Source organism: Bufo bufo, chromosome 7 (assembly GCF_905171765.1).
Source record: "Bufo bufo chromosome 7, aBufBuf1.1, whole genome shotgun sequence".
Lineage (NCBI taxonomy): Eukaryota > Metazoa > Chordata > Amphibia > Anura > Bufonidae > Bufo > Bufo bufo.
This window is the reverse complement of record NC_053395.1, coordinates 197110067-197127857: the sequence shown is the minus strand read 5'-3', so window position 1 is coordinate 197127857 and position 17791 is coordinate 197110067. Positions and strand designations below refer to the sequence as shown.

At 42.5% G+C, this 17791-nt stretch overlaps 1 protein-coding gene across 1 annotated transcript in view; it reads left to right on the top strand.

The window, feature by feature from the left end:
- Window positions 1–17791, top strand: part of SLC4A10 (solute carrier family 4 member 10) — a 110473-nt gene that overhangs the window by 44858 nt on the left and 47824 nt on the right. Inside the window, exons 3-10 of the mRNA XM_040441519.1 lie at window positions 634–791; window positions 5923–6010; window positions 8401–8547; window positions 10549–10649; window positions 12346–12520; window positions 12620–12753; window positions 15248–15493; window positions 17596–17701. Of these exons, the coding sequence (XP_040297453.1) occupies window positions 634–791; window positions 5923–6010; window positions 8401–8547; window positions 10549–10649; window positions 12346–12520; window positions 12620–12753; window positions 15248–15493; window positions 17596–17701 (1155 nt within the window). The remainder of the gene's footprint in view (window positions 1–633; window positions 792–5922; window positions 6011–8400; window positions 8548–10548; window positions 10650–12345; window positions 12521–12619; window positions 12754–15247; window positions 15494–17595; window positions 17702–17791) is intronic.

Sequence of the window (17791 nt, the reverse complement as noted above, 5' to 3'; positions counted from 1 at the left end):
GGAAGCACCCCCTCTTGCACAAAAATGCATCCTCTGACTGTTTTGCACTATTCCCATTCCATTGCTATGGGTTACTTTTGCATTTCAAATGGTGACATTTCCATCAAGGTTTGCAAGAAACCCCTCATGTAACAGCTCTCATTGTGGATACGCTGCAAATTCACAGGGAATTTTCCCCTGTGTCTGGACAGGGTTTTCCATCGCTAAAAAGGTTGTCAACCACTGATGGCCAAATGTACATATATATATATTGGGTGGGGTGGGGGTAGGAGGAATAGCTTGTTCAGTTATCTAAAATATTTGGCCATTTTTAGTTTTTAATATACGCTGTATGTAATATGCAGACATTGAGCCAGGAATGCTGGGAAATTTCAGCTCTGCAGCCTTCAGAACTGTGACTGCAGTTCTGTTCTATAATACAGATGCAATGTAATGGTGTATTTACAAAGTTAATTTTATATGTAACATGTAAAGCTCGGTCCAAGTGTAAAAAATTGCAATAAAGGAACAGGGAAAACTTGATCATTATGCAAATTGGTTTTTAGTTGTTACAGTAAAGGGACCCCGACCAAAGTGTTGGAGGAACTAACTAATATTTTGTGTAATTTGTCCTTTTTTTTTCCCCCAATGTAGTTTGACTTGCATTTCATGAAGAAGATCCCGGCTGGAGCCGAAGCATCAAACATCCTAGTCGGTGAGCTGGAATTCCTGGACCGCGCTGTAGTCGCTTTTGTTCGTCTTTCTCCTGCAGTCCTGCTTTCTGGCCTTACAGAAGTGCCCATTCCGTCCAGGTATTGAATGTAATATATAAGAATAACCTTCTTATAACGTTCTTAGTGTTCACAGTATATATCCCTCATTGAGTACTTTGGTTGGCAGGAGTATAATTTAGCATTTTGGTACCCCTTTATTGCTTTTTATGTTGTTTCCACTCATATTCTAATTTATTTTTACTTTATGTGATTGTACAGAAATATGTTAGTGCCTGGAAACCACCAACAAGCATGCAAAATGCTGATGGCTCTTATTATTTATATTTAATCTTATAACTTCCCATCTACTCATGGTTAGAGTTGAGTGAACCCTAACTGTAAAGTTCGGGTTCCTACCGAACTTTAGGGTTTTCAGCACCCGGACCCGAACCCGAACATTTACGTAAAAGTTTGGGTTCGGTGTTCGGCGATTTTTATGGCGCTTTTTGAAAGGCTGCAAAGCAGCCAATCAACAAGCGTCATACTACTTGCCCCAAAAGGCCATCACAGCCATGCCTACTATTATGCCAACTGCAGCATGTGACCCAGCCTCTATTTAAGCTAGAGTCACGTAGCGCCGCCCGTCACTCTACTCGGATTAGTGTAGGGAGAGGCTGCAGCTGCTGTGAGGGAGAGATCAGGGAGAAATCTTATCAAGAACTGGTTTATGTACTCAGCGATCTACAGAAAAAGTGTTTTGTGGGTGCAGTGCACAATTTTTTTAAGCCTGCCCTGAGCCAACTACTGCTGAAAACGAACTTTTTTTTCTTCAGTTAGTCAATATCAATACATGATCGGCAGCCATTTTATGCAACGATAGTGCACCAGCACAGGATATCTGCAAGTCCAGAAATACAGCTTTGGCATACTGGGGTGAAAAAAGCCTCTGATATACTGCACATCTGGGATTAGACAAGCATAAGTGACTGTCACATTTAGGACAGAAATACAGCTTTTTGGTTAGGGTGAAAAAACCTCTAATATACTGCACATCTGGGATTACACGTGCATAAGTCACTGTCACATTTAAGCCATAAATACGGCTTTGGCATACTGGGGTGAAAAAACCCTCTGATATACTACTGCACATCTGGCATTACACGTGCATAAGTGACTGTCACATTTAGGACAGAAATACAGCTTTTTGGTTAGGGTGAAAAAACCCTCTAATATACTGCACATCTGGAATTACACGTGCATAAGTGACTGTCACATTTAGGATAGAAATACAGCTTTTTGGTTAGAGTGAAAAAACCCTCTAATATACTGCACATCTGGGATTAGACAAGCATAAGTGACTGTCACATTTAGGCCATAAATACTACTTTGTGCTTACTGTGGTGAAAAAAGCCTCTAATATATTGCACATCTGGGATTAGACAAGTATAAGTGACTGTCACATTTAGGACAGAAATACAGCTTTTTGGTTAGGGTGAAAAAAGCCTCTAATATACTGCACACCTGGGATTAGACAAGCATAAGTGACTGTCACATTTAGGCCATAAATACGGCTTTGTGCTTACTGGGGTGAAAAAAGCCTCTAATATATTGCACATCTGGGATTACATGTGCATAAGTGACTGTCACATTTAGGCCATAAATACGGCTTTGGCATACTGGGGTGAAAAAACACTCTGATATACTGCACATCTGGGATAAGACGTGCATAAGTGAGTGTCACATTTAGGCCACAAATACGCTGTCATATAGAGTAAAAAAAAAAAATAGAGTGCAATACCCTACATCAGGGTTTATATTGGCGGTTAATTATTTTTAACATACTTAACCACTTTTTACTTTGCTTTGTGAACGCTAACTATGAGACAAACATCTAATAAGAGTCATGGTCGTGGTGGTGGTGTTGGTGGAGCCTCTGGTGCAGGGAGAGGACGTAGCCGTTCTGCCACAGCTACACGTCCTACTGAACCTACGACCTCAGGTCCCAGTAACCGCCAGAATCTACAGCGATATTTGGTCGGGCCTAATGCCGTTCTAAGGATGGTAAGGCCTGAGCAAGTACAGGCGCTAGTCAATTGGGTGGCTGACAGTGGATCCAGCACGTTCACATTATCTCCCACCCAGGCTTCTGCAGAAAGCGCACAGGTGGCGCCTGAAACCCATGCCCATCAGTCTGTCACATCACCCCCATGCATATCGGGGAACCTGTCTGAGCCTCAAGTCATGCAGCAGTCTCTTATGCTGTTTGAAGACTCTGCTGGCAGGGTTTCCCAAGGGCATCCACCTAGCCCTTCCCCAGGGGTGGAGGACATAGAATGCACTGACGCACAACCACTTATGTTTCCTGATGAGGACATGGGAATACCACCTCAGCACGTCTCTGATGATGACGAAACACAGGTGCCAACTGCTGCGTCTTTCTGCAGTGTGCAGACCGAAAAGGAGGTCAGGGAGGAAGACTGAGTGGAAGACGATACAGGGGATGATGAGGTCCTAGACCCCACATGTAATGAAGGTCGTGCCACTGACTTTCAGAGTTTGGAGGAAGAGGCAGTGGTGAGACTGATCCAACAGCGTACCAAAAGCGGGAACAGGGTGCAAAAGCAGAGCAGCCGTCGCCAAAACAGTTCGCCTGCTACTGGCCACCGTCAGCAGGGACCGAGCACACCAAAGGCAGCTTCAAGGAGTTCCCTGGCATGGCACTTCTTAACACAATGTGCTGACGACAAGACCCGAGTGGTTTGCACGCTGTGCCATCAGAGCCTGAAGTGAGGCATTAACGTTCTGAACCTTAGCACAACCTGCATGACCAGGCATCTACATGCGAGACACGGGCTGCAGTGGAGTAAGCACCTTCAAAACCAAGAAAGGGCTCAGGCCCCTCCTGCTCCCTCTTCTGCTGCTGCCTCGGCCTCTTCCTCCGCTTCTGGAGGAACGTTGGCACCTGCCGTCCAGCAAACAGAGGATGTGCCACCAACAACACCACCTCCGTCACCAAGCATCTCCACCATGTCACACGGAAGCATTCAGCTCTCCATCTCACAAACCTTTGAGAGAAAGCGTAAATTCCCACCTAGCCACCCTCGATCCCTGGCCCTGAATGCCAGCATTTCTAAACTACTGGCCTTTAAAATGCTGTCATTCAGGCTGGTGGAGGCGGACAGCTTCAAACAGCTCATGTCGCTTGCTGTCCCACAGTACGTCGTTCCCAGCCGCCACTACTTCTCCAGGAGTATCCGATAAAAGTGTGCACTGCGCAACGCCATCTGTGGCAAGGTCCACCTAACCACAGATACGTGGACCAGTAAGCACGGCCAGGGACGCTATATCTCCCTAACTGCACACTGGGTAAATGTAGTGGCGGCTGGGCCCCAGGCGGAGAGCTGTTTGGCGCACGTCCTTCCGCCGCCAAGGATCGCAGGGCATCATTCTTTGCCTCCTGTTGCCTCCTTTTCCTACTCGGCTTCCTCCTCCTCTTCTACCATCTCCTCATCCGGTCAGCGACAGACCTTCACCACCAACTTCAGCACAGCCAGGGGTAAACGTCAGCAGGCCGTTCTGAAACTGATGTGTTTGGGGGACAGGCCCCACACCATGCAGGAGTTGTGGCGGGGTATAGAACAACAGACCAACGAGTGGTTGCTGCCAATGAGCCTCAAGCCCGGTGTGGTGTGGTGTGCGATAATAAGGGGCGAAATCTCGTTGCAGCTCTGGGACTAGCCGGTTTGACGCACATCCCTTGCCTGGCGCACGTGCTGAATTTGGTGGTGCAGAAATTCATTCACAACTACCCCGACATGTCGTCTGTGCGCGCTTCCGGCGTTCTCATCCTGCCGCCGCTCGGCTGTCTGCTCTACAGCGTAACTTCGGCCTTCCTGCTCACCGCCTCATATGCGACGTGCCCACCAGGTGGAACTCCACCTTGCACATGCTGGAGAGACTGTGCGAGCAGCAGCAGGCCATAGTGGAGTTTCAGCTGCAGCACGCACGGATGAGTCGCACTGTGGAACAGCACCACTTCACCACCAATGACTGGGCATCCATGCGAGACCTGTGTGCCCTGTTGCGCTGTTTCGAGTCTCCTTGAGAAAACACTTAGGGCGATGATGGAAGAGGATGTGGCCCAGGATGAGGAGGAGGAAGAGGGGTCATCTCTAACACTTTCAGGCCAGTCTTTTAAAAGTGGCTCAGAAAGAGGATTTTTGCAACAGCAGAGGCCAGGTACAAATTTGGCCAGCCAGGGCCCACTACTGGAGGAGGAGGATGGGGATGAAGCATGTTCACAGCGGGCTGGCATCCAACGCAGCTCGAGCCCATCACTGGTGCGTGGTTGGGGGGATACGGAGGACGCAGACGATACGCCTCCCACAGAGGACAGCTTGTCCTTACCTCTGGGCAGCCTGGCACACATTATTTAAAAATAAAAGATAACACAAATCAGTGTTGGCTACCTATTCCTCCTTCACCGCCGCTTCCAGCTACACCGCCACGTCAACCTACACCGCCACATCCACCCATCCACCGCCTCCTCAACCTCCTACTCCTAGATCCAGATATTTTTTTCTTCTGTATTTTATGTTATTTTAAGTCATTTCCCTATCCACAGAACAGTTGCCATGCTCTTAAGCACATTTTGATGCCTTTTGCAGCCCTCTAGCCCTTTCCAGGACTATTTTAGAGCCATTTTAGTGCCCAAAGGTTTGGGTCCCCATTGACTTCAATGGGGTTCGGGTCAGGGTCAAGTTCGGGTCCCGAACCCGAACTTTTTTTTCAAGTTCGGCCGAACCTGCCGAACCCGAACATCCAGGTGTCCGCTCAACTCTACTCATTGTAGCTCATCTCATTAAAAGGGTTGTCTGACTTCAGCAAATGGCTTTTATCATGTAGAGAAAGTTAATACAAGGCACTTACTAATGTATTGTGATTGTCCATATTGCTTCCTTTGCTGGCTTGATTCATTTTTTTCATCACATTATACGCTACTCGTATCCAGGGGTTACGACTACCCTGTAATACAGTAATGGTGGTCGTACTTGCACACTGTAGGAAAAAGCGTCGGTATATGGACATTCGTAGCACGACCACCACTGATGGATTGCAGGGTGGTCATAACCATGGAAACGAGCAGTCACTAGTATTTGAGTTTTTTAGAGGTTGTTTTGCATGTCTTAACCTTAAAGAACTTGCCCTTGATCTTTTTCCCTTTTTTCAGATTTTTGTTCATACTTCTGGGGCCGCTTGGAAAGGGACAGCAGTATCATGAGATTGGGCGCTCAATTGCTACATTGATGACAGACGAGGTAATTATTATTCCATCTTCTTTACAACGTATTGACCTCGCTCCGTGTGAATGTTTTTAAATTTATAGAAACTGAATAACTGGACATGAAGAAGGGATATTACAGTAAAAACTACGTAAATGTCCAGTTCCCAGCTACAGAAATGAATTCTAGAAAAATATATACAATCATTTATCATTTATTTTTAAATACATATAGTAACAATAAGTAACATCATTTATCCACCTCTTCCTTAATAAACGGTTGTACTAAGATAAATCACCTCTCTACAAGTGTCTGATCAGTGAGGGTCCAACCAGTGGGATCCGACCAATCACGAGGCTGCAGTTTGAATAAAGTGGTGATGACGCTCCAATCAGTCTCTATGGGACTGCCAAAGATAGTGGACTACAGCTTTTGATTGTCCTCGACAGTCTCATAGGCTTTGAATAGAGTAGCAGTGAGCACGAATGAGCACTTCTTCATTTACCTGGTCAGACCTAACCCAAGTAATATGTGGGGGTCCTAGTGGTTGGATCACCACCAATCAGACACTTATCACCTATGAATAGAGTTAAAGTATAATTCTTTATATACTTGGTACTTTAAACTTTAACATTATATAAAGTTTTAATCTTTATACTTGGTACTTTAAAAGAATGGCATTAACAAAGCAGCTTCTTTTTAAAATGAAAATGTCCTGATAATCAGCTGAGGTCATTTCCTCTGCAGCAGCCACTAGTGGACAAATGTAGTATTACATGACGTCCATTCAGTCGTAAAGGCAGCCATGTAATATTAGATCACATAAAGTCTGCCAGGGAAGACACAATAGATGGTGAATAATAAGAGTTTTTTTTTTCTTGAGCATGGGACCTACTAAATAAAGAGGGGGCGCTAGAAAATAAAGACAAACAGAAGGCTCGATAACCTCTAATTAAGTGTCCTCCATTGTTTCACACTGTTCAGAACACATTATCTTTGAGGAAATAGAAAATATATTCATAGGCGCTGTGCCGAATGACAATTACAGTTCTGCTAAATCTGGACATAAGGACACAGACAATCTGTTTCAGACTTATGGAAATAAATGAATCGTTCCGAAGATATGATGTGCACTGCTGTAAATGGGTTAAGGATGATTCTCATTAATAATGAATGACAAGCACATTGAAGCAGCAAATTCCTACATCTACTGGAGAATGATGCTGCAAATAACAAGGCCGTTACTAATTCTTTTGGAGAAGATTGGATAAATCTAGTCTGTGACTCAGGGCCCTTTTTGGCAATCAACCTATTCGGTTCTTGATATAGAACTCAGGAATTGTTTTCTACATTCATACCCCTAGAGTGTGATGGAAAATGAAAAGTGAGTTTCACCAACACATTGGCAGCTTGTTTTGTTCTGAAGAGGGGCATAGATGAAGGAGGGGGAGCCCTATAGCAAACATCCCAATGATGCCTACACCCTCCTGTTAGTGGTTAGAGCTACCATACTTTGGACCCATGTTCACATATCTTGAGAACTTTTGGTTGGTTCCCTGTTGCCTTGTGGCATAGGGTTCAGAGCAATTTAAATCTGCCCACTTGATCTAGGGCCTATTATTCACTGCTGAGTGTTGGCGGAACTGTAGTTTATGTACTAACCAGATCCTGCAAGAGACAAGCAATTCAAAGTAATACTCATATAAGAAGCTGAAAATTCAGCTATTGACCAGAGTGGTGGCACCCATCCACTACTGGAGTCTCACATACATAATTCCCCCGTTGGTAGATCCATGTGTATCTGCTCCTGTACTCTTCTTGTATAATTATTATTGTCCACAATTGCATTATGACAACCACTACCCAGAACCAGAGTGTATAACCGCTGAAGGAGAAGCTTACCAGAAGACACCCAAGGTGCCCCCAATTGGTAGGAAACTCCACCTCAAGAAGTAGCTTTATCTTCAGATTTTGCCAGCAGCATCATTTTAAGACAGTCTATTCTATTCAGTGTCCACGACTCGTTGTTGTTCTGGTAGTCACCACCAGCCCACCATTGATGCAACATGATTCTAAAACCTTTAGTTCCCCATACAGATAAAAGAAAAGTTTTCCAAATCCATTGATATCGGTGAGACTGACTATCTTATGTGTATGAAGGTCTACTGGTACTCCCATGACAGATGATAGGGAGATAATCCCTTATCCCATTGACAACACACGCTTGTTTGGTTGAAATTGGTCTGCAAGTGTTTGGGGCAGTTAGGAGGCATGGCTGTCAGCCGAACAAGCATTCAGTCTATAGGGACTCAGCATGTATGGGCACCTTTTTTTACCTGAGTTTTTACTGTTTCTCTTGATTATTTATTTTGTTGAAATCCAACCAGTCCTATTCTAAGTGCAGAATGTCCGTTTCTTTTTTATAGGTATTTCATGATGTTGCGTACAAAGCTAAAGATCGTAATGATTTGGTCTCTGGAATAGATGAATTTCTTGACCAAGTCACAGTTCTTCCTCCAGGGGAGTGGGATCCTTCAATACGTATTGAACCACCAAAAAACGTCCCATCACAAGTGAGTTACACCCGACTACTTATGAAAATGCTTATCTCTGCTGTTCCAATCCAGGCTTTAGATCAACCAAGTCTAAAGAGGGACAGATAACGATTATTTTATCAAAGAGCTATAAAAGCTAGGCCTTAGGAACCTTATGTTTTCATTCACATGGGGCTAAAGTATTAAAGGTGTTTTCCGAGATTATTTAACTGATGACCATCCTCTGGATAGGTCATCAGTATCTGATTGGTTGTTGTCCAACCCGCCAGTCAGCTGTTTAAGGGTTCATTCATACATCCGTATGTGTTTTTTGCGGTTCCGCAAAACACGGACACCGGCAATGTGCGTTCCGCATTTTGCGGACCGCACATCACCGGCACTATAAGGGGCCATTCACACGTCTGTATGTGTTTTGCGGATCCGCAAAACACGGACACCGGCAATGTGCGTTCCGCATTTTGCGGACCGCACATCGCCAACACTCTCATAGAAAATGCCTTTTCTTGTCCGCAACTGCGGACAAGAATAGGACATGTTCTATTTTTTTGCGGAACGAAAGTGCGGATCCGCAAATGCGGACAGCACATTCCGGCCCCATTGAAAATGAATGGGTTCGCACCTGCTCCGCAAAATGAACGGATGCGGACCCATTTTGTGGACGTGTGAATGGACCCTAATAGAAAATGCCTAATCTTGTCCGCAATTGCGGACAAGATTAGGACATATTCTATTTTTTTCGGGAACGGAATTGCGCACCCGGAAGTGCGAATCCGGAAATGTGGATCCGGACAGCACATAGTGTGGCCCCATAGAAATGAATGGGTCCGCAATTACGTTCCGCAAAATTCGGAACAGAATTGCGGACGTGTGAATGGACCCTAAGAAGGCACTGGTGCTCGCAGCAGCGTTGGGGCCTTCTCTCAGCTCACCAAGCACAGTGCCATACATTGTATAGCTGCTGTGCTCACTTCAGTGAGGCTGAGCTGAACCTTGGCCATCACTGGTCTAGGCTAAGCTGGTCTAGGCTTCTCAAACAGCTGATTGGCGGAGGTCTCTAGTATTGGACCCCCACCGATCCGAAAATGATGACCTATCCAGAGGATAGGCCATCATTGGAAGAATCCTGGAAAAACTCATTCTTAACAGCACCACCATTTCTGTTTCTCTTTATGCTGCATGTAATTTCCTTTGAGCAGCTTTTACGAGTGGTGGTTGGGTTGTGTTTTTCCCACAGCTTTCCCAAAAACTACATCTAAGATGCCCAATGTGAGTGCTGCCTTGCACAAATGGTAATTGTTGGCCCTTTTGGCTGACAGCTTTCTCCTAGACCCACCCCCTTTCCCAATGTGAGCATGGGCACATTTCAATAAAGAGAGGGATAAAAAGAGCTTGTAGTACCATCGGAAACCATTGAGAGGCTACCATAATGGTCATATCTGCCAGTTAATCTAATGGGCATGGACAGCACCTAGCTTGGATGATCCATAGACACGGCAACACTATGATGGGGGAAATGAAGATTGTGAGTTTCTTAACCCCTCCAAACCATCTGTATGTATACATTCTTTTTTGAAGATGCGCCATGCAGCTAGGACGTATATATAGGTCCACCACTTTAATGGAAAATCTTGCTATGTATCCCCCCTGCCATTAAATATTTCTCAGGAAAGAAGTAACCCAACTGTGCATTTCTACTCATGAATCAGGAGGAACAGCGGTTGTGCAAACAAGCATTTGGGAAGCAGCTTTTGGAAGTGTTTAGACACTTTTACGTGACATGCATATTGTGTTCTTAGGAGCTTTAGGCAGTCTAATGATCTTCTTATTACAGAGATATTCTTCGCCATCTAAAAGCATTGCTTCTAGGTGAGAATACCTCTTATGGACATCAGGTTTTCTTTTTTCATCTCAGATAAAAATAATGCTCTAATCTCTGCTAAGTGAAGCTCCTAGGACTCTTGGCTTAGATTGAAATGGTGCTTCCAGAAATCAAACCTTTCATTTTGAAATTGCATTTAGGAAAAGAGAAAAACTCCTGGTGTGCCTAATGGGACGGCAGCACTAGGGGAGTCAGAAGAACATGAGGGTCACAGCGGGCCTGAGCTACAAAGGACTGGAAGGTTGGTTACATTTTACTTCACAGCATTTAGGACAGCCCAGTTCATGGCAGCAATGACTATAGGGTGGGAGTGGTGAGACTGAACATGGTCAAAAATATGCATGGAGTTTGTATGCTCTCCCAAATGACTCCCACATTCCAAAAACACACTCATAGGTTACTGTAGTTGACTTCTAGTGAAATTGGCCATCACACATTGGAGGAGTCATGGTTTAGAGCTGAATGAATATTATACTGCATAACCACCAACTTGTCCATGTTATTCTTATTACTCTCGACTGTTTCTTATCTCCTTAAAGGCTACGTACACCTTCAGGGGCATATTTTTATTTTATTGCATTTTACTCATTTTGGGCTAAAAAAAAAATTTTCATTGGTCTTAATTAACAATATTCAGCCGTTCTGTCACAAAGGGTTAACAGTTTGTCTAGCTGTGTGATTGGTAGTTTCACTTTCACTTTCTGCCGGTCATCTATTAAAGCTTATCTCTTACTAAAAGATCATAAACACTTATTTAAGCCACATTCTTATCAGTAAGATACTAATTGAGTGTTTATAAAGTCAGAAATAAGGAGATGAGCTGTCAGATGAGCTGCCTGATGGAAAGAGTAAAAATACAGAGCATGCTACTAATCTCAAGCCTGTACAGAGAAAGGGACTCAGCATTTTTAATGAAACCAATTAAAAAAAATATATTTGGCTCAAAATGAGTACAATGCATAGATTAAAAAAAAAAATCCATCAAAAGTGAACATAGCCTTTAAACCCTTGGGTCCTGGAGGGTTTTTTCATTTTTGTATTTTCATTTTTTTCCCTGAGACATAATTTTTTTTTACATTTTTCCGTTCACATAACCATGTGATGTGTTTTTTTTGCAGGACAATTTGCACTTTCTTTTCATCGCCATATTCTGACCTTCATAACTTTTTTATAGTTACGTCTACGGAGTTGTCTAGGGGCAAATTTTTTTGCATTTTTAAAGTTTGTGTGAGTTTTTGATTTGATCACATTTTATTCAATTTTGTGGGTAAGGAAGTAATGAAAAAATGTCACATCACTCATTTAGATCTTTTTCTGTTGCACCATTCTCTGTATGGGATAAATATTTTTGTATTTAAATAGTTCAGGCATTTTGGGATGCGGGGATGTCCATGATCATTATGTTTTTTATTTATTTTTATTTTAAATCTGGGTAAAGGGCGGGTAACTTTTATGGGTGGGTTCACGTTATGAATTCCGTGTTTGAATGGAAAATAATGGAATTCATAAGACTGAATTCAAAACGGAAACCTTTACAGGCATTCCGTTCATAATAGAGGTCTATGGGCATGCATAATGGAATCATCTGGTTTCTGTTATGCAGGACGGAAAAAAGTACTGTCGACAGGCGGCAGGCTAGTCTCATTTATCATTTTTTACACTTGTTTTAGGTGTAGAAAATTATCTAAATATATACGCCAGCAAGGAAGCTTAAGTTATGTAAAGGCTGACGCTGACGCCTCTACATAACTTAGGCGCATCAAGTGCTAGCGCAGGGTTATTAAGTCTTAATTAATGACCCCACTAGTTTTCATATGTACAAGAAGACACCACAAGTCTGGGCAGATTTTTATGACTGGTCTTTCTTATTAATATAAATTTGACAGCATCTTAAAATACTTTTCAGTTCCTAGATTTGTACTCTTTCTCCATTCTAGGTTGTTTGGGGGCTTGATCCTAGATATTAAGAGGAAAGCTCCTTTCTTCTGGAGTGACTTCAGGGATGCTTTTAGCCTGCAGTGTTTAGCTTCATTCCTGTTCCTGTACTGTGCGTGCATGTCCCCTGTTATCACATTCGGTGGTCTTCTTGGAGAGGCAACTGAAGGTCGTATAGTAGGTGTTGTACCTTACAGCATATGGTATTCTCACCAATGGCTTACTGTTTTACTTATTGTGTTGACTAATGAACCTGTATGTTCTTCATTCTACTAGAGTGCAATAGAGTCTTTATTCGGAGCCTCAATGACAGGGATAGCGTATTCCTTGTTTGGTGGACAACCCCTTACCATTCTGGGCAGTACAGGACCAGTGCTGGTGTTCGAAAAGATTCTGTTCAAATTTTGCAAGTAATTGATAAAACTCAGTTTACTGCTATAAATCTATCTATCTATCTATCTATCTATCTATCTATCTATCTATCAGGGGCATAGCTATAGGGGAAGCAGAGGAAGCCGCTGCTTTGGGGCCTGAACTCAGAAGGGGCCCACCCAGGATGAGGACTAAATGATTTTATTGTCAGGGCCCCCTCAACAGTATTATACAATGATATTATATACATAGACACTGTAGGAAAAGGACGGAGCGAATGCCGGGCCTCGTCTGAGAGAGCGATCTTGACTAGCCACAGGGGTGGGGGTTGCACGGGAGGAGAGGGTTGCGAAGAAGTTGCTGGGGGGGTGGCCCCGTTCCTCCAAAATTTGCTGTGGGGCCCAGTCATTTCTAGTTACGCCACTGCTATCTATCATCTGTCTCCTATCTATCTGTTTATCTATTTATTATCTATCTATCTATCTATCTATCTCATATCTATCTGTCTATCTATTTATTATCTATCTATCTATCTATCGATGGTTTGATGTTTGGTCATGGTCACATCTTGACTGCTGGTACTCCTTTTTCTTATTGTTGTTTGTGCCGCCCTGAAACTTCCTTTGCTATCTATCTATCTATCTATCTATCTATCTATCTATCTACAGTCATGTGAAAAAATTAGGACACCCTTTGAAAGCATGTGGTTTTTTGTAACATTTTTAATAAATGGTTATTTCATCTCCGTTTCAACAATACAGAGAGATTAAAGTAATCCAACTAAACAAAGAAAACTGAAGAAAAGTCTTTTCAAGATCTTCTGTAAATGTCATTCTACAAAAATGCCTATTCTAACTGAGGAAAAAGATAGGACACCCTCACATGTATTCCCTCTTAAATTGGCTCAGATCTCACACAGGTATATCACACCAGGTGCACATAATTAGTAGATCGTTACTCTGCATGTTGAATGAGGCTTGCCCTATTTAAACCTCAGACATTTAGTTTGGTGTGCTCCTGACTGTTGAAGTGAGAGTGAGCACCATGGTGAGAGCAAAAGAGCTGTCAGAGGACTTCAGAAAAAAGATTGTAGCAGCCTATGAGTCTGGGAAGGGATTTAAAAAGATCTCAAAAGATTTTGAAATCAGCCATTCCACTGTCCGGAAGATAGTCTACAAGTGGAGGGCTTTCAAAACAACTGCCAACATGCCCAGGACTGGTCGCCCCAGCAAGTTCACCCCAAGAGCAGACCGCAAGATGCTAAAAGAGGTATCCAAAAACCCTAAAGTGTCATCTCGAGAACTACAGCAGGCTCTGGCTACTGTTGATGTAGAAGTACATGCCTCTACAATCAGAAAGAGACTGTACAAGTTTAACTTGCATGGGAGGTGTGCAAGGAGGAAACCTTTGCTTTCCAAGAGAAACATCGAGGCCAGACTGACATTTGCCAGCGATAAAGTTGACAAAGACCAGGACTTCTGGAATAATGTTCTTTGGACAGATGAGTCCAAAATTGAATTATTTGGACACAACAGCAGAGGACATGTTTGGCGTAAACCAAACACAGCATTCCAAGAAAAGAACCTCATACCAACTGTGAAGCATGGAGGTGGAAGTGTCATGGTTTGGGGCTGCTTTGCTGCAGCAGGACCTGGTCAGCTCACCATCATAGAATCCACGATGAATTCTACTGTGTATCAGAAGGTGCTTGAAGAACATGTGAGACCATCAGTTAGAAAATTAAAGCTGAAGCGGAACTGGACCATGCAACATGACAATGACCCAAAACATACTAGTAAATCAACCAAAGATTGGCTGAAAAAGAAGAAATGGAGAGTCCTGGAATGGCCAAGTCAAAGTCCAGATTTGAATCCCATTGAGATGCTGTGGGGTGACTTGAAAAGGGCTGTACGTGCAAGAAACCCCTCAAACATCTCACAGCTGAAAAAGTTCTGCATTGAGGAGTGGGGTAAAGTTTCCTCAGACCGATGTCGAAGACTGGTAGATGGCTACAAGAACCGTCTCACTGCAGTTATTTCAGCCAAAGGAGGTAACACTCGCTATTAGGGGCAAGGGTGTCCTATCTTTTTCCTCAGTTAGAATAGGCATTTTTGTAGAATGACATTTACAGAAGATCTTGAAAAGACTTTTCTTCAGTTTTCTTTGTTTAGTTGGATTACTTTAATCTCTCTGTATTGTTGAAACGGAGATGAAATAACCATTTATTAAAAATGTTACAAAAAACCACATGCTTTCAAAGGGTGTCCTAATTTTTTCACATGACTGTATCTCATATCTATCTATCTATCTATCTATCTCATATCTATCTATCTATCTATCTATCTATCTATCTCATATCTATTTATCTATCTATCTATCTATCTCATATCTATCTATCTATCTATCTATCTATCTATCTATCTATCTCATATCTATCTATCTATCTATTATCTATCTATCTATCTATCATCTATCTCATATCTATGTACATATTACAATTAGTTTCTCATTCCACTTTCTTTCCTTCCATAGGGAATATGGGCTTTCGTACCTCTCACTGAGAGCGAGCATCGGTCTCTGGACGGCTTTTAATTGTATAGTCCTGGTGGCCACTGATGCGAGTTCCCTGGTGTGTTACATTACACGGTTTACTGAGGAAGCGTTTGCGGCTCTCATCTGCGTCATTTTCATTTACGAGGCCTTAGAAAAGCTGATTCATCTAGGTGAGAACTATCCAATCAACATGAATAATAATTTGGAACTACTAACACAGTATTCGTAAGTACAGTCTCTTTTTCCTCTAAGTTATGAATTCCAGAGGGAGGGAGAGGTTTAGAGGCCTGTAGCTCTATACTTTCATAGCTCTCTTATACGATCACTTAGTACGCGCTCCCAATCTCCCACCTGTCCTTGCTGAATACAATAGAGGACATGACAAGGAGTCGATTTACTAAAGTCTGAATTGGGAAAATGAGAAATCGTGTGGCCGAAACCATGTGGACATGCTTGGTGTTCATATCACTCTCTAAAGATGGCCAAACTCCTGAGATACAAGTTGCCTTATCCATTAAAGGGGTTGTCCAGGGCTGAACCCGTATATAACCTCTTCTTTCTTTATTTACTCTATATGAGTAGAGCTACGGAGCATTTCCATGCGTCCCCCTTTTCTTTTTTTTTTACTGAGGAACAGTCGATACAGACTTCTGAGAAAATATGCTGCAGAATTGTCATTTCATAAGGAATTCAAGTATTTGCTAAATCAGACATGTCAGGAAAGGTGACAGATCGTTCCTAAAAGGATTTACAGCTTTAACAACTCTATTTTATTAGCAGTGGTCCATTATAATAAGCAAATCAGCTGGTAAGTACAGGCCGCAGTACAGGAAAGGCTTTCATCATAGAGAGTGGACCGCACAAATGAGTCAGGTTCTCCTAGGCAAGAGCCTCTCGACACTGTGAGATATGGAGGTGCTGAACAAGGGACCTTCCTCTATTAACTCAGAATATCTTAATAGAAAATTTAAAAAGAGGACTGTCTAAAGGTTCTTTTACATGGACCGATGATCCAGAACGGACATTGGTACAAACGTTCGATCGCCTGATCATTGCTGGTTCATTAGTTCTTTAATTCAGTACTGTATTCAAAAATCATCGTTTTTGGCAGCACAACGCTCTGTGTGTGAGCTGCTGACCGACAAAACTGTATAGGGAAAAACAATCGCCTTAACGATCGTTTGTTCCCATACTAACTACAATTGCTGCATTTATATGAAAATGTACTTGTACTGTGCTAGCCAGTCCATAGAAGATAAAAAATAAATATTTTGATTCCTCAGTGGTTGATACCTTTTGATGGCTAACTGAAAAGATGATGACACAATTGCAAGCTTTTCAGACTACTTAGGCCTCTTCCTCAGGCGTCTTTTAAGACAGTATCTGAAGATTCACATATTTATACACCAGAGTACATAGGAATAATGTGGTAGATGAGACGAGTGTTGTAAAGCATATCAGTATGAGGGGAGGAGGAAACAAACTGTTGTAGCAGTAAATTGTTGTGGCAATTAAAGATAAAGAGTGTGGAAGTTTTATTGTCCTCTAATAGATATCCAGTATGAATGCGATGAACCTGAGAGGTCTGAGGGACACATTCCTTAAGAGATGTGGATATATGTCCTTTTACCTCTCTTAAGGAATGTGCACTTGGAGTCATAGAACAATTGAACAATTGCACCTGCATTTCTAGCCTCCATAAACTATGGACTCCAACCCTTAGGATACGGGAACACCCTCGGGTTTCTGCATGTAGTTTTGGAAGCCCAGATCATAAGTGGATCATAAAAGCAGAGAAGGTATACAAGACAGATACAACTTCTCCCTTTTTTTTAATTCAATCCCAGACAGCATCAGGGAACCAGACTGTGTGGATGTGCCCTTAGGATCCTGGTAGACAATTGACTTAATTCAAATAGCAATATCAAGAAAATATATGGACATGTTTTCAATTCAGACTTTAGTAGATTTCCATAAATTAAAAACTCACTTAGGGTTTTTTTCCCCACAGTTTTGATCATTAGAATTGCACTGATCAGTAGTTCATCGTTTGCTTTGAGAAATATGTTGTGTGATTACAAGGTCGTCCGATAGTATATGGATTTAATTGATAGCCCTGGACTAATGAGCATCCCAAATAAAACAGGCATAACATATGTCACAATGCAGCGAATGAATACGAGTTCTGTCGAGCGCAGTATGCTAGTGTTTTCTTACTATGTAGGTTTAGTTTGAGAAAACCAATTAAGATACATTTCAAAATTTTACCATTGCAATTTGTCCAACTATCTCCCAAAGATCTTGTCTGGATCTTGTGTCTTTTGTAGGTGCAGTTGTGCGGAGCCCACTAGCCCTAGTAATGAGACTTTGAAATATTGGGATGAAGCCAATATAACCACATCAGAGATAACCTGGAACAACCTGACTGTTAGTGTGAGTAGAGGTGCTTTTGATTAAATAACCAAACTTATCTGACTGTGGTTCTAAAAAATTGTGGTCTTGTAAGACCCCATCATGTGTCAA